The 23365-nt window shown below is 40.1% G+C and overlaps 2 protein-coding genes across 17 annotated transcripts in view; one reads left to right on the plus strand and one right to left on the minus strand.

The window, feature by feature from the left end:
- BMAL1 (basic helix-loop-helix ARNT like 1) overlaps positions 1–9306 on the plus strand; it is a 100799-nt gene extending 91493 nt beyond the window's left edge. For 7 of the 13 annotated variants that reach the window (XM_057317148.1, XM_026486816.4, XM_057317149.1 and 4 more), the window contains 4 exons: positions 1399–1507; positions 4085–4178; positions 7780–7882; positions 8636–9306. In XM_057317148.1, coding sequence (XP_057173131.1) covers positions 1399–1507; positions 4085–4178; positions 7780–7882; positions 8636–8796 — 467 coding nt within the window. In that variant the 3' untranslated portion in view covers positions 8797–9306. Of the gene's footprint in view, positions 1–1383; positions 1508–4084; positions 4179–7779; positions 7883–8635 lie in introns of all 13 variants that reach the window. The other 6 variants (XM_048214095.2, XM_057317144.1, XM_057317147.1 and 3 more) reach the window with 1 other exon arrangement.
- A 670-nt stretch (positions 9307–9976) lies between these two features.
- Positions 9977–23365, minus strand: part of BTBD10 (BTB domain containing 10) — a 73887-nt gene continuing 60498 nt past the window's right edge. For 3 of the 4 annotated variants that reach the window (XM_026486818.4, XM_026486819.4, XM_026486821.4), the window contains 3 exons: positions 16695–16892; positions 14030–14140; positions 9977–11090 (listed from right to left, as the gene is read on the minus strand). In XM_026486818.4, the coding sequence (XP_026342603.1) occupies positions 10780–11090; positions 14030–14140; positions 16695–16892 (620 nt within the window). In that variant the 3' untranslated portion in view covers positions 9977–10779. Of the gene's footprint in view, positions 11091–14029; positions 14141–14781; positions 14887–16694; positions 16893–23365 lie in introns of all 4 variants that reach the window. The other variant, XM_048214149.2, reaches the window with a different exon arrangement.

Raw genomic sequence — 23365 nt, forward strand, 5'->3', positions numbered from 1 at the left:
TAAGGACGTTGTCCTCTCACATTCTCTGTTGAGCCTGGATACTGGGAGCTCATTTTTGCTTTTCCTGAGGCTGCCTGGACCCTGGAAGCCCTTGAAACAGCAAACTCCCTGCTCCTTTTGGGCTTTCCTCCATGTTGCCCAGTGACTGGGATATGGTGCCTTTTGGTGACTGTCACTGGCTCCTGTGGTGGGAGGAGGGTGTCTGTCAGCACCAGGGTATGTACCATACCAAGCGGGGCTCCCTCCCGGGTTTGGCTCCAGCCCCTGCTCTCTGCACTTGACTTATCCTTCCATGGGACTACCAATGCTTGCATGGCTTCCTTCAGTCCCCACCTCTCCACCAGTGACTGCTACATCTGGTCTGTCTCTGGAGCTCTAGGTCTGTCTCTCCAACTGCCTCCTGGACAGAGGCACCGGGAGTCTCAAAAGCACCTGAAATTCAGCATCTCCAAACCGATTTTCTGCATTCCCTCCTCTGGTTGCAGAAACCTTGACTCTTCCTTCTCACCCGTTCTATCCGAACACGAAATCCTGTCCCTTCTACCTCTTAGACTTCTCCATCTCCCTCCCCTCTGTTACGTGGATCATTGCAGAGAATTTTCTAACGCCATTGTCACTCCCCCACCCAACCCCCTTCCTCCACTGTTGTTCATTCTCCATGCAGTGGACTTTCCAGTAACCTAGTCTAAGTGCCTTTTCTGTGGGAAGTGCTTTGGCACTCCGTATCCTCTGGATCCCGTCCAGATCCGTTAATGTGGCATCCAAGACCTTTCATGATCTGATTGGTAGCTCCTCCAGTTTCATCTGTCATTCCTCCATCGTCATTCATGAGGAATTTCTCGGAGTAGTCTCCCAAGCTTCGTCCTCCCTCAGTGCTCTTGCGTATATTGGTGGCTGTGCGTGGAATGTCTTCCCCTCCTCACCTGATCTCTGCGAAGCTAATTTCTCCTCCTCTCTCAAGACTCAGCTCTGAGTTAAACTTTCCCAGGAAGCTGCACCTGGCCCTGGAGGAGTTCGGTGCCTTGTGCTTATCTGTCAAACTTGCCACACTTCGTTCCAGCCATTGTTCGTCTTTTTGTCTCCCTGTTAGACTGTGAGCTCCTTGAGGGCAGAGCTGCTGACTTGCCTCTGTGGCCCTGGCTTGCAGTACCGTGGTCGTCAGTAAACAGACGTGGCGTGCGGGAGGGGAATTAGATGCTTTGCTTTGGTCTCTGATCCTGGACGCAGACTTGAGCCTTCTGCTGAAATGCCTTTTCCCGACAAGCGGCGGCTCTGCTGTCCCTTAGGGCATAACCCTGAGGCTGAACTTCAAATGGACCACAAGATGAACTGGTTTTAACTCATAATAGCGTTTCTTCCTCGGTTCCCCTTTCCCACTCTCAGATTCCTTTGTTGTAGGTGGCCCAAAGAGGACCCACCCCACTGTTCCAGGGATTCCAGGGGGAACCAGGGCTGGGGCAGGCAAAATAGGTCGAATGATTGCTGAAGAAATCATGGAGATCCACAGGCAAGTAACACCTTCCAGTTGCTCCCTTAACCCAGTGGTTCTCCACCCAGGGCATTTTGCCCCCCAAGGGGTGTTTTGTAATCCTAGAGACATTTTTGGTTGCCATACTGGGTAGGATGTTGCTGCTAAAAACCCAGTGGATAGAGACCAGGGACGCTGCTTGATAATCATCCTGTAGTACCCAGGGCAGCCTCCCTCCCATCTCCCCCCACCCCCAACAAAGAATTTTCCAGTCCAAAATGCCAGTGGTGCCAAGATTGAGGAATCTTGCCTGAAAGAAAGAGTGAAACCCAAACAGGCCAGAGTTAAAGGGAATTCTTTGGGAGACTCAACTTTCTTATTACTTTGTATTATGACAAGGGGCTAATGAGGATGGATGAACACTAACATTATAGGACTACAGGAGTGGCGACAGTCCGTGATCTGGGCCTTGACAAAACATTAGCTGCTTCTAGTCGAATAGCTGCCTAGCTTTAGTAATAGAAACCAAGCAGAAGCCCTCCTGAGAGGGCTGCTTTCCCATACGAAAGAGGGGAAGTAGCTTACTTGGGTTTGAGTTCTGGGCCTCTACTTGGCTGTGCTTAAGGGTTCACTTAACTTCCTGGTCTCTGTTAATTAAGCCATAAAAGGCGGGTGATAGCTATCTCCCAAAGATTGCTTTAGGAGTGTAAGAAGTCTTAGGAATGTTCCTAGAACAGAAACTGACATATGGTAAGTGCTCAAAAATTATTACATCTGAGTCTTTAAGAGTAGTGACTAAGGGAAGCAGTTACACGCTCATCTGAATTTGGGGAATGGAGAGGGTAGTAACTGGGTCCTTAGGAATGCATACTTCATGGAACTTAATAAGAAAAGGGAAAAATTATTCCCTGCCGCCACTGGATTCTCTCAGGAGAATTGAAAGGTGGTCTTATTTTCTAGTCGGCCATAGAGGGGCTTTTATCCCAGTGGGCAGGACAGTTCTGTTCCAACACTATGGGAATGATAAATATGACCCCTCGGGTCTACTTCAGGACGACGTCAGGGCAGTGTGCAGTGATAATCAGATTCTTACCGGCCACTACACGTGCTGTGCTTTGCTTGAAACCATCCAAGAACAGTGTTGACCTCAAGGACCTTACAATCTGTGAGAAGTCTATTTTCTTTACGATAATAGAAGAAAGGGAGCATGCGTGAGCTGAAGCAAGGAAGGGAGATTGCTAAGAATCCTAATAAATAATGCTGAAAAGTTTAGACAAGAAAAAAAAAAAATAAGACCCCATTCATTGTAGGATGCTGAGCAGATGTCCAAAATGTTGTGCTAATAAGCATTATGGAAGTTGGATTGGAATAGGAAGAGATGAAGGTGAGTGTGCTTACTAACCCAGGAACGAGGCCCATCCCTCAGTGATGATACTGTTCCAAAGAAAAATCAGTAATTTAACGACTAGAAGATGAAATAACAAGGAAAAGGCAATCCCAAGATGGGGAACCTGGGACAATAGTCATTTCATAGACATAAGTAAAGGAAGATGGGATACATTCAGCAATTTTTTTAGTAAGTGATTAGTACCCAACCGTGTATGCTGAGTGCATGGAATACAGTTGCACCCGGCCTTGGAGGAGCTTATGATCCAGGAGAGAGAAAGCTTATTCACTCCCAAGTCTACAGAACTAGGTAACACAGGCCAATGGCCAGAGGACTGCTGAGTGGTTGAGCGGGCTGCCTGGGTAACCCAGCAGCCGCATTCATCCCTGTAGAAGCTACGGGCCTGGGGGTCACACAGCTGCCACCTTACTCCGGCTTCATCACCAGGCTGTGGCTTCGTTTCCTGAGCTCCTTCAGCCTGACGAGTGTGACTGTGTGTGTGTGTTTACAGTTCTAAGGCTTTCTCTCCTTTCATCTCCTATACTGAGAAACCTACTAGCTGAGAGGGTCTGAACCCATTTTTCGTCACCTGTTGCTTTCGAAGACCGCGGGAACAGCTGCCCTACTACTCCTATTACTACTACTAGTGCAAGGCTACTTCCTAGGTGTAGCTGAGTCACCCCAGCACCTTCCGTTTCCTAAGAGTATTCACTAGCTAAAAAGTATTTGTAGGGAAGAGGATAAATCTCACTTGCTGTGGTTTCTAGTTCTAGATAGAGGCTGAACTTCTGAATTTCCAGCTCTGTGATCTGGGTTCTATAAGAAATGAAGCTGGCCACTTACTTGAAACGCAGCAACACGAAATCCAAACCCTAAACCAAGGGCTTTGTCAGTGAGATGCTGGACTCCAGGGACTACATTCTAGATCAGGCGCCTGTGGGAGAAATACAGCTTCTCGCCTGTTTTTATAAACATAATTTGATTGGACTACAACTACACCTGTTCATTTCCATATGGTCTGTGGCTGCTTTCAAGCTACAACGGCAGACTTGAGTAGTTGGGATCAAGACCATATGGCCTGCAGAGCCTGGGTAGTTTTACTGTTTGGCCCTTTACAGAAAAAGTTTGCCGATCCCTCTTCTAGTTCTTCCTCCTCCTTAGTCCCCACCCCTCACATCCCACTGAAGAAAAGGAAACACAATATAACGAACTCCTCTTTTCTCTGACAGAATAAGAGGGTCATCCCCTTCCAGTTGTGGCTCCAGCCCATTAAATATCACAAGTACACCTCCCCCTGATGCCTCTTCTCCAGGAGGCAAGAAGGTAAGGCTGAAGACTCTAAGACTTCTTAATCCGGAGAGCCTCTTGCCCAAGTTCTAAAATGTTGGGGATGGGAGTATGTAATTACCATTGTGGTTGCTGAAACAAGTTGGACCCTCTTTTAAGTAAATGCATCTGTGTGAGTTTAGGTATAAAGCATACGGGTGGGGCTAGAGAGGCTTGCTGATATCCTTATTGGATTTATTTCATGTGAATAGGGCAAGGCAGAAAGCATGTTCTAAGGAATGGGGAGGCCATTGCATTGAGGGAGCAATTCAAGAGCTCCCATGAAGGAAGGGTTAGTGAGTACCTCACACAAAAAAACTATCTAGTTCTCTGCCAAGAAATTTCAAGGGAGAAAATATCATTAGTCTCTAGTGCAGGAATGGGAAACAGTAATACTGGCAGGAGCACTTTGGTGCTTTGGAAGGCAAGCCATGCCTTTGCAGCTGCAGAATACATGGGGGGTCTGCTGCCTGGGTCTCCTGAGCTAGGACAGCACTGGGTACAAGTACTGTATCAGTCGCCAGCCCTCATGAAGAGTTGGCTAGAAGATTACACCATCTGTAAGCTTAGAAACCACTCATCTGTGTTCATCTTTGCCAGAGAATTTACAAGGGTAGTGCCATGTTAATTGTAAATCGCAAATTGTAGTGCCTGATGTTAATACAGGTTAGGATGACCCAGCATCTTTGGACATGGTCTTCCTTCCCCTACCTCCCAAAACATACAGAGCGAAAGAATATTGTAATTTACATAAACAGGACTCCTAGAACACAGAGTGTATCAAAAGCAGGATACGGGTTTTCAGAACTGCATTCTTCTGAGGCTCAGGTTACCAGGACTGTGGTGCTGCCAGGTAGGATGGGGCAACGGTGGTTGGTGAGTAAAGAGGGTAAGGTCAGGACTCCTGCTTCTACCAGGGTGGCTCTATTTTATATATGAATCTTCTGTAAAAATTTCTATTTGAAAATACGTTTTGACTCTACCCCCCCACCAAAGGTTTCAAAGTCAATAAATTAATGGGTAAGAGTGATCAATGAAAGATAGACCTGGGCTTGAAGCCTGGCCTTGCCATGTGCTAGCTGCGACCCTATATAATTATTTAGCCCTAGTTTTGTTTTATAACAGGGCTACTGTAGGTTAGGACACTCAGCATCTTTGTATATTAAGTCCTGTTATGAGGTGATATATGTGAAAGTGCCTGGCTTTTGGTAATGACTCAGAAGATAGCATCAACAGTTAAAGCCTAGGCTTGGTACATCCCCAGTCCGTTTACAGGTTTTTCTCTTAGGCCTGTTCTCTTGTTACATCCCTAGGTCCTTCCTCCATATTGGATCCATCATCTCCTTGGGGTGGTTCCCCCTTCGCTGCTTCACAGTTCAGCTTTTAGACACTTGACTTCCTGGTATTACCAAGAATCCCACCACTGTTTTGAAAGGTTATCACTCCAGTATGGTGCTTAAATATTACTCAGGGAACTTCTATATACATTTTCTCAGCCTCCCAACTTTATAGGTGACAAAAATCTAAGGTCCCAAATATTAAATGCTGGGCCAATCATTCAACAAGTATAGCCCCAAACTTAGGTCCCTTGACTTTTGATTCTTTCTACGCCAACAGCTTCAGAGATCTAATACTATACTCTACATCACAAAGCCCCAAGTATTTTTGAGGCATTTAAGGAAAAAATTTTCTTCTTTGGGCTTATAAAAACGGGTCTGAGGGAAGGAATTCTGAATACATTCTGACTTCAGAAACAGGACTTGTAAGAGTAGCTTAAACAAGATGGGAGTTAGAAATGACGGCAGCATTGTACCAAAGCCACGACAGTAAAGGTGGCCCCATGCTTCCAGCCCTTTCCAGTCACTTTTAAAGTGGGCAGTTCATTCAGCGTCAAGCTAAAAAAGCGAGGCTCTAAATGAACCTCCTAGGTTCTGGGAGTCTGGACAACCAGAGGCACTAAGGCAGGTTCAGTTAAAGCAGCAGTTACCTGGTGTTGAGGGGGTCGAGATCCTTTCAGGGATCTGCAAGGGCAAAATTATTTTCATAATCTAAAGCATTTTTTTCCTCACTGTGTTGATACATGAACTGAGAGTGCTAAAAGTAGCGCTGAGCAAAAGCGCTGGTGCTTTTGCAAAAATCATGGCAGTGGCACCAACCTGCCCTAGTAGTCAGTGTGTTCTTCACCACTGTATACTCACGATAAAAAAAAAAAAATTCAAGCCAGTTTCATTTAAGGATGTCCTTAATAAGCAGTAAAAATAGTTTATAAAACCGTTGAGTAAATCTTTTTAACACTGTCACAAAACGGAAATTATGCGTAAAGCACTTGTGCCGCACACCGAAGTACAATGGCTGTCTCAAGGAAAAGCACTCACAGAGCCAAGTTAGGAGCTCAATGAACTGCTTCTGTCAAAGGACACCATTTTTACTATTGCAAACTGTGGTTGTTCAGACTTGGGTATTTAGCATACATTTTCTTGAAAACAAATGAACTGGTGAGTTCAAGGAGGACAGGTGACAGTAATTGTTGCCCATGATAAAACTTTAGCTTTCAAGCAAAAATTAAAATTTTTGGAAAACTTGTATCTGCTGCTTTGAACTCAACAGCTTCCCAAAACTTACTATTACCTCATCATCAGAAATACCTTTCAACAGTGAGGTATAATGAAATGTTCTGAGGTGTAATGAAATGGGTCAACATTTAGATCTGCCTAAATCAGCCAGTGTTTTCCAAATGACCAATGCAAGATACTTCAAAATCATGCAAAGGTATACCAGTGGATTTTTATATAACCGAGTATAGAATTTCATTGATATGGTTTCAGATTCCACACTGCACCTAATGTTTAAGAAACTTCCACTTATTGAGTTTTGATGTAATATCAAAGAATACCAGAGTTGTTTGAAAAGGCTGTTAAAAGGAACCTCCCTTTCCCAGCTACATACCTGATTTCCTTCATATACGTCAATCAAACATCTAAACAGACTGAAGAAAATGATAATCCTGTTAAATTCTATTAAGGCAGACATTTGATTTGGAAAAAAAAAAAGGTAAAATGATGACATTTCTTTTTGCTTTTTTAGAAAAGCTATTTTTCATTAAAATGCTATTCATGAACATCTAATAGGTTTATTAGATTTAAAAAATTTATTTTAACTTCAAATATAGTGACTATTGATATAGTATATATAAACAAAAATTCTTTGGAGTTCTCAATTCTTAAAGGTTTCCCTACCAAAAAGCTGGCGTGCGGAAATAAATTTGTAATGCCACCTCCTGGCAAGACCTGAATCACTGCCTCTCCTAAACTCTAACCAGTCACCAAGGTAATTGAGTCCTTGGCCTCAGTCCTGCGAATAAGGTGATCCACAGACTTTAAAGTGCCCGTGTGGGCTGAATCATACAGAGAAAATATTTTGGGAAGAGGTTTTTCTTACTGTGACCATTTGTAACAGTTTCTTGTTTGAAATCCTCCAACGGGAAACTGAACACTTTCCACCTATCTTTCTCTTTTCAACGTGCCTCAGTTTCTTGATGATCTTGAGTACAGTACTGGCTGGAACTGTTGATGGTATGAAAAACTTCCTCTGTTTGTAGATTTTAAATGGAGGGACTCCTGACATTCCTTCCAGTGGCCTACTACCAGGGCAGGCTCAGGAAAACCCAGGTTATCCATATTCTGATAGTTCCTCTATTCTTGGTAAGTAGCATTATTACTCCTTTCCACTACAATGGGCTTGTATAACATCTGGCATAAAGTCTGTTTTAAGAACTGAATGAATAAAACAAGCTAGTTCCAGATAAATTTTTTAAGAACTAAGTTTAAAGGTTTAAAATTTGTTTAAAATGTGTTTAAAACTTTACCTCAAAGTTGAATTTAATGGTTGAGTTCTGGTGGGGGGGGGGCTCCAGATTTGTCCCTGGAACTCGAAAGGAGACTCCAGCAGCCTGGCTACAGGCTTTTCCCGTGTGGGCCATCAGCCCTTCATTGGGAGAGCTAATGAAGGTTCAGATATAAAGCCTGGAAGGATGATCAATAAGTATTTCAGTGGGTATTAAAAGTGGTAAAGAGTTTGCTTCTCCCATCTCAGCCATCTTTTTCTCTATTTGTCTTTCTGGATTTTTTTTTCCCCTAATCCCTACCTTCCTGTTTGTCTTTCCTTCTGTATGCTCCTCCTTGTAACTGGTTATGTCAGAATATTAAAATGAGGTAAACTCAAATGCTTTAATCGTTATTGCATTTTAAGTGCTTTGTTTCTAGAAAGTTGGTTCTTCTCTCTGAAACACACTAAAGTTAAGAAAATAAATTATGGCAATGCAGCCCCAAAAGCAGTCTCCTCCGCCCTTCCCACCTTCTTGTTAAGTACATTTCTTAACAAAAGTGTGTTTAGGAACTGCTTACTCAAGTTTAACATGTTTTGGTATTATGACCGGTCTTTATCTCCTCCTACAGGTGAGAACCCTCACATAGGCATAGACATGATAGAAAACGACCAAGGCTCAAGTAGTCCCAGTAATGACGAAGCAGCAATGGCCGTCATAATGAGTCTCTTGGAAGCAGATGCTGGACTGGGTGGTCCTGTTGACTTTAGCGACTTGCCTTGGCCGCTGTAAACACTACATGTTGCTTTGGCAACAGCTGCAGTATCAAAGTGCATTACTGGTGGAGTTTTACAGTCTGTGAAGCTTACTGGATAAGGAGAGAACAGCTTTTATGTACTGTCTTCATAAAAGCCATCTCAGAGCCATTGATACAAGTCAATCTTACTATGTGTAACTTCAGACAAAGTGGAACTAAGCCTGCTCCAGTGTTTCCTCATCATCGATTATTGGGCTAGCTGTGGATAGCTTGCATTAATTGTATATTTTGGATTCTGTTTGTGTTGAATTTTTTAATCATCGTGCACAGAAGCATCATTGGTAGCTTTTATATGCAAATGGTCATTTCAGATGTATGGTGTTTTTACACTACAGAGAAGTCCCCCATGTGGATATTTCTTATACTAATTGTATCATAAAGCCGTTTATTCTTCCTTGTAAGAATCCTTTACTATAAATATGGGTTAAAGTATAATGTATTAGACAGTTAAATATTTTTAATAAATGTTTCCCTTGTTCTATAAATACTGTTCACATTTCAAATAATAGAAAAAAATCCTATGTGCTGCAGGGCTGGATCAGTTTTCTACTGTGGCTGTTTCAGGACAATCCATGCCAATAACATTTACAGTGCCTTTCTGGCCTTCAGTAACAGCTCCAGGACTTACATAATTTTCCTGTTAGTAGCCTAGCCGTACTGCTAAAATAATCTCCCAATTACTGCAATTTTATGTTAGTATGGTGATGTTACTGCTTAAACACAAATTTCAAATCCTGTGAATACAAATTCAATGGGCTTCTTTCCTACAACTCGTCTCCTCTCTGCTCACGGTGTGGCTTCACACATTAAGTACTTCCACTTCCTCCCAGAGTATCTTTTTAAAAAGCACTTGCACAAATAGTTTGCTAAGAAGAGCAACACAGTATAATGGACAAAACACTGAAACTTGAGGTTATAGGATAATCTCATAAAGTTATTTCACCCATCTTCTTAGGTTTGACTAGAAAATGTTTTTTCAGTCAAACACTACTGTGGATTCGTAGGGAATCAATCTAAGTGCTTCCTCACACACAAATCAGGAGTTCCATGAGCTACTAGGTAGTTTCTAGTTATGTTAATACCAACAAGACAGGAAATCTGCTAATTATGAGACAAAGCATCTGGTCAAGATGGTTATAAAGTTAATCAGAAACATTAAAACAATGGAATTTTATTTTGATGAAAAACTTGAGTTTACAATCACTTAGTAAATGAAGAGCCAACACTTCATCTTCCTATCCCATAACTCTTAAGAAAAAAAATTAGTAAATAAATATCTGAACAGATTAAGGGTAAGGCAGACTGGATAATAAACCACCTCTGATGTTCACACTTCCCGCATGTGACTCACTCTAAAAGGGCGAAAACGGCACTGGAGAGAAATAAGATATGGGCATTGGATCTCCTCCAAATCACTCCGATAAGCCCAATGATAAATACTCTTTTGCCCATCATGGGCCGCAAGCTATACACATTTTACTGAAGGAATACTTTGATAGAAGCACTTATTTCAGTTATATTGTGCATCACAACTATAAAAATGGCTTGAACAGTTCCATTTAACCACCATTTATAAAGTGCAACTATATAATATTCTACATTTTATCCGGGGTGTGATGAATATCAACCTAAGCTCCAAAATACCCCAGCTGCCAATTTTCACCACTTCTGAAAATATCTAGATGTGTGAAAAAGGACTGTCCCCCACACAAAGAACCAATTTCACAAACCTACTGGTAAACAAATACATTTATATAACTGGAACCTCAGGATGCTAGAGTTGTACTCATTTAAAAAACCATTCAGCTACCTTTGGTCTTTAAAAAAGCCTACACTGCAATATCCTAAACATTGTCATGTGCATCTCACGATGAAGAGAGCGGCCTTGCAGTGCAGAGTGAGGAGAGCGCAGCGTCACCGTGAAGAGTAGCATGCTATGGTTTCAAGAAACATCAGCATCACAGCATCGGATTCTGTGCATCAGGATCGAGGTCGTTGTTGCCAGAAGGGGGGTGGATAGGGAGAATATCCAGCTCATCCACTTGCGGGGTTGGGTGCATGACTACCAGCTGGTCCTGGGGAATGTCTGCGGCAGCTGCTGCAAGATTGGTGATAGATTTACTCTTTACACACTGAAAGTCTACATGCCGACTCTTTCCTTCTTCCTTCTCCCAAGACATTCGAATAAAGGGTCTTTGGACATAGTTGTAAATCACTTCCGGGCGGCCCCCAGGCCTTTTCTTTACTTTTTCTTTGTAGGTAGGATAACCTGGAGGAGAGAAAAGTTTTAAAAAAACTGTGGATACACACATACACAAGCGTGCACACAACGGTCCCACACACTTCTCACCCAAGTTAGTCTAAAGAGGGCTTTTCTGCTGTAGTTCCTGAACAAATTAAAACAAAGAAAGGAAACCAGTATTCCATCTCCTTAGTCATCAGTTCAACAGCCAGAAACAGAAATCCTGCTGATGCAATTCACACAAGTTTCCACCATCCTCTCAGCCACTCAATACACTAACCACCAGAAAAATATTCTTGAAGTAAAAATATGGAGGGGATAGGTCCTGAATATGGTGGTATGTAGTTTGGTGCATCTTGGGCTCTACCTGTGTATCCTTACGATCCCTGAACCCTTCCCTTCACAGGGTTATCTGGCCTCGAGGCCTGCAAGTTATTGCCACATTAGCCTTCTAATTTCCTTAAACCTAAATCTCATCTTTACATTGCCTTGGGTTTTTTCTTTCTTTTTTTTTTTTTGTTAAAAGATAAAAAGCTATAGAGTTCTCCAGCTTCACCGGTTCTAGGCGTACTTTTTTTTTTTTTTTTGTTAAAGATTTTATTTATTTATTCGACAGAGATAGAGACAGCCAGCGAGAGAGGGAACACAAGCAGGGGGAGTGGGAGAGGAAGAAGCAGGCTCACAGCAGAGGAGCCTGATGTGGGGCTCGATCCCATAACGCCAGGATCACGCCCTGAGCCGAAGGCAGACGCTCAACCGCTGTGCCACCCAGGCGCCCCTCTAGGCGTACTTCTGCGCCTAGGTCAGCAAAGCCAATATTTTAAGCCCCTTATCATTTTAACAGTACTCCCAACAACCAAGCAGTTCATCCAGGTTGGTGATTCCAAAGCTGCTTCTTCCGATTAATTATATCTTCCTCTTCTTGCATAAATACTGAAAAGTAACAATTAGTGAAGACAATTCTAGTTTGGAAAAAGTTTCAGTCATTTACCAGTAAGGCAATTTTTCCAAAGACAGATACCCCTTAGAAACTATTATAAGTCCCTTCCCTCCCTCCTACTACCAAGAATTGCTAGTTTAGACCAGGGATTGGCAAACATTTTCTGTAAAGGGCCAGACAGTAAATATTTCAGGCTCATTTTCAGCTTCTCTTGCAACTACTCAACTATGCCACTGTAAAGTGAAACCAGCCACAGAAATATGTAAATGAATGAGCATGTCTATGTTCCGATAAACCTATTTATAAAAAACAGGCAACGTGGGGGGTCAGAAATAGGCAATGGGCTAGATTTGGCTCATGGGCCACAGACTGTATTAGAATCAGAAAAAAAGGCCAAGGTCACGTAATTATTCAGTCATACATAGGATTTGAACACAAGCAATGTGGCCCCAGAACCTTTAATCTTTACACTATGCCACGTTATGCCAAGGAAGATACTTTGTTCTTAGTAAGGGCACTTTAAAATAAAAGAAGTATCTGACATAGCATCTGGAAAAATTCATTTAAATCACAAAGTAAAAGCCTGTATGTATGTGGCTCAGATAAGGGGGCTCACATTTTAAAGACCCTCTGTAGAATGTCTTGTTTCACACTTCCAGTCAATTACCATGTGCAGGGCAGCACCAGAATTCAGAAAGGTCTCCAGCTCTATTCCCTTGTCCTTGATTCCTCTTGGACTATTAGTCTTTAAAATTCCCATCTCATCATAGTACAATTTGTCCTCCACATAGAATCACCACTCTGATACAAGTGTAATCAATCGTATTACATCCTTGCTTAAAAACTACCAATGATTTCCTCATGCTTCAAGGGAAAGTCCAAAGTTCTTCACGAAGTATATAAGGCTTTTTTACAACCTGGTTCCAACCTACTTGTCATCAAGCTTCAATTCAAGTATCTCTGCCTGAGAGAGGCCTTCCTCATCCTCCGAATCTGCAGTAGCTTCCAGGAGCCTTCCCTCTAGCTCTGAAATCAAACAGCTAAATCCCACTATTTACAAAATGACAGAAGACAACACACACTGGTGAAGCTAACGTGTCAGCAATTTCACTATGTTTTTAAGCCCGAAGTCTCCTCCCCTTTCTGTCAAGATCCTATTTCTGGTCATTCTTCCTCCTATGTCTCAGCAGCCCACCACTGTGATCTCCAACACCTCAACTGGTCACTGATCAACACCATTATCTTCATCAGCAGCATCACAAACATATACTGAGAAATCACTATGTGCCAGGCCCTGTTTTAAGTGTTTTTCATGGATTAGTTCATTCTGTCATCAAAATAACCCTATAAAGTACTTATTAATGCTCCCATTTTAGATGAAACTGAGGCACAGAGAAGTTAAGTGCCCTGGCCAAGGTCACATAATTATTCAGTCATACATAGGATTTGAACACAAGCAATGTGGCCCCAGAACCTTTACTCTTTACACTATGCCACGTTATGCCAAGGAAGATACTTTGTTCTTAGTAAGGGCACTTTAAAATAAAAGAAGTATCTGACATAGCATCTGGAAAAATTCATTTAAGTCACAAAGTAAAAGCAATTTAAAAATGTATGCATTTAATAAGATGAAATTAAGTTTGAAATCTGTATTTAATCTGAAAATAAGTTAACTATTATTGTATCTTTAAGAACCTGTAAGCTACTAACATGCTTTCACATGCATTTTCAGATCGTCCTTTTTAGCTCTGTTGGGCTTTAAGGAACACCAATGATCACTAATGGGCATAGAACCTCTCCCTATTGTTAGGGGATCTTATGGAATAAATAATTTCTAATGGCTTTCTATCTTTTCAGATTAAAGAAGCTAATTTTTTGTTATTTATAGGTCTACTGCATGAGAATTCATTCAGTCATCATTTGAATTTTCACAAAGTATGTATTTCTCAAATTATATTCTAAATGGGATTTTTAACTTTTCTTTTTTTCAAAAGAAAATGAATAGAAAATAATGAAAATGTCTTACCTTCTATTCCCAATCTAATCTTCTTAAGACCCCTCTCCTTCAAAACCGATTTGGCCACATCTCTGTTTTCAATGTACTTGAAAAATCTATATAATTTTGTGCTATAAATAACTGGAAACAAAAAGACAGAAATATTTTCTTATTAAAATCAAAGTACTTGGAGATGAACTTAAAATTATCTTGATCATCAAAGGGGCCTGACAGCCCTAAAAGCCCAAATAATGGATGCAGTGATGCGAAAGGATGACTAGCCAACATGACAGGATAATTCAGTACAGTTAATGTATAAGCAAATGTCTACTTAAGTTGAAACCAAAAAAAGCTTTAATAATCAATCAGGTAACCCAATCCATAGGAAGAATCTCCTTCTGAAAGATATATCATATACAAACTTATTGCAATAGGATCCGCCCCACTTTCTTCAAATAAGAGAACCAAAAGACGATGGCAATATCACATCATTATCAAGCAGGCAAAGTAAAGGACTTTGCCGTGATGCCTACAAGGCCTCGTCTGGAAGGGAAACAACTGCCTTGTCAGAGAGGATAAAATGGATACATCTTATATTTCATGGATTGAGCAACTATTAATAATTCCCCCAAAAGACAAAGACCCTCCCCACAAACTGTTTTCAATTCAGGCGAACAGCCCCATTTAATACTGATGTTAAAAATGGCAGATTCGAGCATGTTCTGCCTCGGTTAGTCTGTTTAGAGCAAACTGGCTTTGCAAAGGACAGACATTCCACTGACAACATGTTGAGTCTTCCAAATGTGCTGGGAACTTCAGGGAGTTAGACTGATGGACCCTCCTCGCCTTCTCTCTTTCAGGTGGAGTTATCTCCCTTAAAAGGTGAACTGCAAAGGTTTTTTCAAAAAAAGAAAAACACACTCACAAACCAAACATGCTGGTTTAAGAGCCAATAAAAGGAAAATACGAATACAGATGCTACTCATGGGGTAAATTTGTGATTTACATCCTTAAGATTACTGATATTTTAAGATAGAGATTTGCTGACATCTCAGAATGGATGCTGTCATAATGTCACAATTAGGAAAATCAGGCTGAAGAGGCTGTGTTTCCTTAAATGATCTTCTTTAGGTTGAAACATCTTGGCACGAAATGAAATATATTTAGACAAATTAAGTAAAAATGTTTTCAGTCCTTTTTAAGCTTCAAAGCTTAAGATGAAAAACAAAACAAACCAAAGAACACGGACATGGGAAGTGCAACAACTGAAAAGGAAAAGCCAGGTTTACCATAATCCCTCTATCACTATAATGTCACTGCTGTGTTGTACAGCTGGTTCTCCTCTCCTGGAGGCAAACTTTTTGAAAACTAAAATACAATTTATTTTGGTTTGTTCATTCCTCTTTCTTAATGGAAAATAATTTAGTATATTTATTTTTAATTTTTGTTAGCCTTTCATTTTTCCTGTGTTTTGTTTCAACTTTTTATTCCACATATTGTTACAGAAAACTACTATCAGCAAAGAAGCTAGGAATGAAGAAATACAACAAAAATGCCCGTTACTACAACTGTCCAGAGAAGAATCACAACGCTCATTAAGTATATCATGCAAAGGGAACATGTGGATGTAAATTCTGAAAAGTGCGAACATAACTTATGTTAAAATAATCTTTCAAAACTCTTTAGAAGTCAAAAAGAAAACCCTCAGAGTCTGCTTTGATTTTAGACAAGGATACCCCTCGGAGTCTGCTTTGTTTTGATTTTAGACAAGGATAAGTAAAATGAAAAAATGAGAGATTAAAGTATTCTGGTAACTTTCTACATTTCTGTATTTTTTACTTAATCCCTAATCTTTATCAAGTCAACACAGACTGGACTACAGAACAAGACACTGGGCTATTTTACCTACTTCCTCAAATCATTCTTTTAACTCTATCTTCTCGAATCTATAAAACAGCTCAAAAATACTATACTGGGTTCATCAAGAAAAAAATATAAATTTTCTGACAACCAAAAGATCAAAAGGCTCTAATCAGAAAAGGTTTGAAAGTGTAGTAAGGAAAAAGTCATTGTTGCTCAAGATAAGCTGTTTTGGTCAGAAATACCTAACTATAGTTCCACAAAGCTTTCTGAAGGGTCCCTATATCCTCCAAGAACGCACAGGATACTAAAAAGGGAATATCTTAGAACTTAAAGTCACCCTAGAAATCAATGCGTTGAAGCTTCTCATTTTATATACTAATAACAATTCATCTAAAAAAACCAGCTGATTTTTTATAATCTATTTACTCCCGGATCTACTTCCCTAGAAGGCTTCTTTCTAAATGCAAAGAAAAAAAAAAATCCATCAAGATCCAGACCCTCAACAAAGCACAAACCATTTCTGTGCATGACAGGGGTGGGCATAGTTCTTCTGTGAAGTGCCAGAGAGTAAATACTTCGGGCTTTGCGAGCCATGCGGTCTGTGTTGCAACTACTCAACTCTGCCATTGTAGCGCAAAAGCAGCCATAGACGAGACATAAAAGTTTATTTCTAAAAACAGGCAATAGGCTGGATTTTGACCCACAGGCCATAGTTTGCTGACTCCTGACACAGGTAAGCGTTCAATTTCTTTATAAAAACTGTCCTTTGATCAGTATTCTAGAAGACACAATCTGTGATGATTTAAGAGAGAAAACACGCCACAGCACTTACTTTGTGAGTACTCCTCTCCCATCTGCGGTGGGTACTCTTCATCCCAGTCAACCACATCGTCATCTGTAAGGACTACTATGTGGCATTCTCTTTCCCCACTCTGGGCACTAGCTACCATGAGAGGCAGGATCATTTCTTCCAGATAAAATTCAAACTGTCTACGAGCACCATCATTTGATAACTCATGCATTAGGGCACCTGAAATGAAACCCACAAAAATACCTTCATTTCTTTTTGATGACTGATCAGTAAAAGAGCAGAATCAACACACACAGAAAACATCAGGTTATTTCAGCATCTACTGTGCAACCCTAGAGACAAAATACAGTGGTTATTCTTTAGTCAACAAAACCTCTCCTAAGAAGAGATTTTACAAACTGTAGAGCCTACAGCAAGAAGGACCAATTAAAAGCATCTAACACAAGTGCCTTCATTTCATACTTCAGGAAATGATCTACCTAAGGTTGTAAAACTAATTTACAAAATCAAAATTAAATTCCCCAACCTCACCCTAGCCCAGGGAGTTTTTTACTGTATCGTGTTGTCTTCCATCAATATATGCAATTATATCTTAAAAGTATATCTTAAGGATGTTTTCAGATTGTCCCTATGAACTAAAATAGCTCCCATAATTCCATCTCCCATGCTTGCTTTCTCAGAAAATTATTTGCAAACAACATTGATATTTTGGCGTAGGAAAAGAAGTAAACTGGCTTTGGGATAAGGAAGGCAAAATGTCAAGCAGAATGCAGCATAGTACAGGACTTACGTAGCAGACCTGACCCTAGAAGTCAGAGGGGTAAAAGATAATTTCACTTCACCCTCATTAAGTATGGACATAATGAATAACTTCAATTTCCCAAATACATGGCCACAAAATCACCTGCATTGACCTAATTTTTTTCCCCCCTATGACATTGGCAGTGTCCTATCTCCTATTTAAGGTACTACTAGTTCAGGAACTACCGGGAGGGTCAGAGCAGGAACTAGAATTCCATCTAATCTACAGTCTCCCAGGGTAGAGCTTTTCCCCCTAGAACAGGTTGCTAATTACATAATAATTATTAATAATATACAGTGATATAATAAGTGAATAAATAACATGTGTTATTATTTAGCCATGCCTCTCTCTAGGCCGGCTACTTTCCATTATGACTTCTTTTTAAATTCCCTCGATTGCCAAACTCCTAGATAAATCAACACATTCGTTTTCCTTTAACTTTTGAACCAATTCCAATCTGGCTTCCACACTCAGTATTCCTCAAAACAGCTCTCAATATAGTCTCCAAATGACCTTTAGATTGTTAAAAATAATGAACACGTTTTGATCCTGTTCTTATCTGACTTCACGGTTGAATCTCTTAAAGGGACCACCACCTCTTTTTAAAACACCCTCTTCCCCTAAGAATCTCTGATGCCATTATCCCTGGTTTTCTTTCTCCTCTGGATGTTCTTCTTTGATCATCTTTGCCAACCCTTTCTCCTCTAGCTGTTCATTAAATACTGATGTTTCTCAAAACAATTTTCCTTTCCTCTCTTACCTTATGCTGGTAATTCCCAAATTTATTTGACTAATTCTTGTCTTCTATATTCTAGATGTATTATACTCAACTACCTTCTGGAAATCTCCACTGGGATGCTACTTCACAGGTACCTCAAACTCAATATATTCAAAAGTGAATTTAATCATATCTGCCTCTCCCTGCAGTGTTTTCCAAATCAGTAAATGGCATCATCCTCCAATCATTTCTCAGAATCATCTCAGAAGAATGCCAGGCATATAGGAGGAACTTAAATACTTGTAGAATAAATAAACGAACCCTTGATTCCTCTTTCATCTCTTAATTCAACCATTTCCCAATCCCTATCAAGTCCGCCTCTTAAATGCACCTTGAATTGTGTCATTTTCTTTTCTGGGAAGACGCTGACCAAAGATAACTGTAGAATCTCTTATGCCACATGCTGTTCTGCAATGGGACCTTGACATCTCCTTCCTGGAGGGGGAGTCTAATTCCCCTCCCCTTTAACCTAGGCTGGTCATACTGACTTGCTTGTAACCAGAGCAGCATGGCAGAGGTGACAGCGCATGACTTGCGGTTTTGCCTTGGTCCTGGGTAATGCTCACTCTCCGAGTGCTTCCCTGCTGAGCCCAGTCTCAGACTTGGAGAAGCCCAAGATGCACGCAGAGGCCACATGCAGGTTCTCTGTTTGACAGTCCTAGCTGAACCCGGCCTTTGAGTCATCCCAGTGCAAGCAGCAGACTTGTGAGTGAAGAAGCCTGCAGCCTTCTGCGTCACCTCAGCCCTTCAATTATTCATAAGATGAGACCTCAGACAGAGTGAAGCAGACACAAACCACCTCTGCTGTACCTTGTCTGAATTCTTGACCCACAGAATAAAAATTATACTCTATGCTAATGGTTTGTTACATAGCAATACTTAACCAGAACACACTCCATCCCCAATGCCCCCACCAAGTCCAAGTCATCTTTAACTCTCACCCAAACTACAATAAAACCTAATTACATTTCCCCAACATCTACTTTTGCCCCTGTGTAATTTATCTTTCCCCCAGCAGTCAAATTATGCATCTCCTCTACTTTAAATCTTTCATGGGTTATACTATCCTTAGAATAAAAGTCCCAAATCCTCAACTTGGTCCATAAAGACCTATTACATAAAAATGGAGATTACAGACCAGTGTGTAGAGTCATTTAAAAAATATTTTCTTTAAACACTACATATAGATATATATCCTACATAAATCCTATATATGTGTATGTGTGTGTATGTATCTCGCACCTAAATTTAGCCTGGCCCATATTTCTCTCCTACACTTTGAACATGTATACCCAATGCCCAACAAACCATTTCCACTTGGATGTCTAATAAGTATTTCAAATTTAACATGTCCCAAATCAAGCTTCTAAATTTCTGCTCCCCATGAAGTCTTCCCCCATCTCACTTAATGGCAACTCCACATTTCCAATTAAAGTCCTCTTCTCTCTTCCCCATCTCATAACTCAATCAACAAGCAAATCCTGACCAATATATCCAGAATTTGACACCTCCCACTGCTTCCACCCTGATTTAAGCCACCACCATCTCTTACTTGAATTATGGCAATAGCTTCCTAAAGATAGCTTTACTTTTTATCTTAATTCCCCTCGCAATCCATTTCCAACATAACAGTCTAGAGTAATTCTTTTAAACCGCAGTCAGATCAGGACTACAGCACTGCACAACTCTATACTGAATTCTGTGTGAACAGTGCTCCCACGAAATGGTACAACCTCGTGGATCATACCACTCCTCTGTTCAAAACACTCCAACGGCTTCCCACGTCACTCAGAGTAAAAGCCAAAAGATAAAAGTCCTACATGACCTAAGTCCCCTCCTACCCTCATCTCCTACTGCGGACACTCTCACTTACTTCTCTCCAACTCTTTGCTGCTTTCAGACATGTCAGGCAAGCTGCCTCAACCCTTGCACTCACTGTTAACCTCTATTGAAATTACGTTTTCCTCTCCAGTTAAGGCTTCTCTGGCTGCTCTATGTCCCTTCCTTACTTTCCCCCCTCCTCAGCACTGATCACTAACATACTGTATGTTATTTGTTCACCTGGTTTGTCTGTCTTCCCCAAAAGAGTGTAAATTCCACTAAAAAGGAAGTTTTGCCTGGTCTGTTCATGCTGCATCCCCAGAACTTACAACAGACTGGTAGAGAATGAACAGTCATCAGATGTTTATTCAGTTAATAAATTTTGTTTTCTCCCTACTTCTCTAGCCTTACTTCTCAGCACTCACACTCCATCCCTCTTCTCTAGCCATACTTCCCCCTTCTTTCAGTTCCTTAAGCATGTCATATTCCCTCCAACCTCCGCAAATACATTTTCTGCTATCTGGTACAGTCAGCATCTTATCCATTTGCCACTCCTTTAGGTCTCAACTTTAATGTCATTTAGATAATAACTTCCCACAACCTCTTTACCATACACTTCTCATAGCATCTCATTTCTTCACCATATTTTTTTCACAGCTTTTCATTACTTGTCAAATGCCTATCTTCCCCACTAGACTATAAACTCCATAAAGGCAGGGACAAGGTCTGTCTTGTTCATCACTACATTTACATGGAACTCACAAAAAGCATGAGTAAGAGGCGGGGGAGGGGGGATTACAAGTTAAGTAGTAAACTAGAAACACACAGCTGATACGTAAGAATTAGAGATAAAGTATTGGAAATCCACAGTGTATAGGGAGTGTTTGAAGCCATAATGATGAATGGCATCACTTAGAATAAATGCATAGATTCTGTGAGAGAGAAGGGAGCTTAAGACAAAACACTTAGGAATGAGCATATTCAAGAGATCAAGATCAGAGAGCAAGTGAGAGAAGGATAAACAGAAGGCCTAAAAGAAGGATGTTAAAGAGCCAAAGGAAGAAAGAGTCAAGAAGAAAGGAGTGACTTAACAGTGACATCTAAAGAAAATGCCTTCAAAGACAGGGATGCCAGAATTACCACCAAATTTTTAAACATTGTTCAAAATATTCTAGCCAATTCACTAAGATAAAAAAAATATATATATATGAAGTGTTATTTACAACAGAGCCAGTTACCCACAAAGAATATAGGAGAACCAACTAAAAAACTATTAGAAATAAAGAGAGTTCTGTTAGGTGGCTAAATACAAATGTACAAAATTCAAAAATTTTCTTATATGTTAGCAGTTAGAAAATTTAAACATATTCTACACATAACAAAAATACATAGTATCAAAAAATAAACAAGATCAGAGCAGAAATAAAAGACATAAAAGAAAACTTAGTAAATGGGAAGACAGCAGTTGGAGGAGACAGAAAATATGTTAATTTTTCTAAAACATTAACTTCAAAGAATTCCAATGAAAGCTTTAAAATATTTTAAATAATTTTTTTACTATCTACAACAGACATAGGTCAGATTTGAGTCTGTGTGAGGCGGAGGATTACTTTATATAAAGAGGAAAAGACTAATGATACTAGAGAAGAAGACAACAATTAGAATAGGGTCCTAAAAAATTCATGAGGGAATAAAATAATTTATTCATTCAGCAAATGTTTACTGAGTCCTTACTATGTGGCAGGCAGGCACTATGGACACAAAGTTGAAAAGGTATAGATAGTTCCTTGTATAATTTTAAGACACAGACAGCTTAGTGTAATGTGCCATTCCAATATTCAGTAAAGGCACATATTAACAGGAAACAATTCAGTTTTGGACTCCAGTCTACACCTACAGTATCCTTTTATGTTTTTACAAGGCCATTTTGTCTCTTCAAATTCTACACAGTGCTTTAATAAAGTCTATGAGAATCTCTGTATTTTTAAAAATATGTACAAGTATTCTAGAAACAGTTACAATTATTTAAAAGTCAAAAGTCTAGAAAAACATTATACATATTTTACATAAAGCCTCTTACCTTTAATTCCATAACAAACAAATGAGACTTAACAGTGATGACAGGGTCTATGTCCAAAGGATTAAAAAACCAAATCCATGTTGTTGTTTTTTTTATCTGACAGTCCCCAAAACTATCTGTTTATATGAAATGAAATTAAAATGGTCCCATGAATTAAAAAAACATAAAACTTGAACTCAAGGATCTACAATTAGAATAATTAATGCCATGGTTTAGTAAAAACATTTTTTAAGATGTGAAAAAACGGAAACTTTGTTCAAGTTTACACATTTATGCTCTAACTATTTGACTTTAAACTTTTAAATATCATCTATAGAGAAACAGACTCAGAGGTGGACCAGCCACTTTATCCTACCTACTGATGTTTTCATGAAGACTTTCAAGAATGTTTGGCAATAATAAAGTGGTACTTAGGGGAAGACTTAATAAGACCACACATTTTCAATGAATTAGCTCTTAAACAAGCATGAAGAAAACAGCTATATTTAAGTATACAGTAGGTGCCTTAAAACTTTAAATAAAATTTCCCAGTCACGGTGCACTTGGGTGGCTTAGCAGTTAAGCGTCTGCCTTCAGCTCAGGTCATGATCCTGGGGTCCTGAGACAGAGCCCCACATCAGGCTCCCTGCTCAGTGGGAAGCCTTCTTCTCCCTCTCCCTCTGCCACTCCTCCTGCTGTCCCTTCTCAAATAAATAAATAAAATCTTTTTAAAAAATCATTTAAAATTTCCCATTCACAGTTTCTAACACACCAATCTTTGAGAAGGTATGCCAAGCTACCGGTGAGTTCAGGTTAATGAAGTAAAGATAACCATAAGTCCGGGATTAACATAAGGCTATAACCACGTGTAGGAAGCTTTTAAAATGACTTCCCACCATATAGAAGATAAAATATAAGAACATGAGTTTGGATCAAAGACCTTCCATAATGTGGCCCCATTTATTTATTCTCATCTCCTTCTGGTCCTGACATAAAGTCTCTGCCCCAACTAGATTCTTTCCGAAGTATATCTTTTGCATCTTTATTCCAAAAATCTCAGCTGTTACAATCACCTCCTTATTCTACTCTTTCTAATCACTCCTATTTATTCTTTACTACCTGCCTCCTCTGAACTCTTCCCCAATCCCTCTAACCCACAATGACCTCTCCTTCTGAACTTCTCCAACCACTTAGCATCCAATTCAACATCTGAAAATTCTCCTATTCTGACT

Source organism: Ursus arctos, unplaced genomic scaffold, assembly GCF_023065955.2.
Source record: "Ursus arctos isolate Adak ecotype North America unplaced genomic scaffold, UrsArc2.0 scaffold_23, whole genome shotgun sequence".
In the NCBI taxonomy this organism is placed as follows: Eukaryota; Metazoa; Chordata; class Mammalia; order Carnivora; family Ursidae; genus Ursus; species Ursus arctos.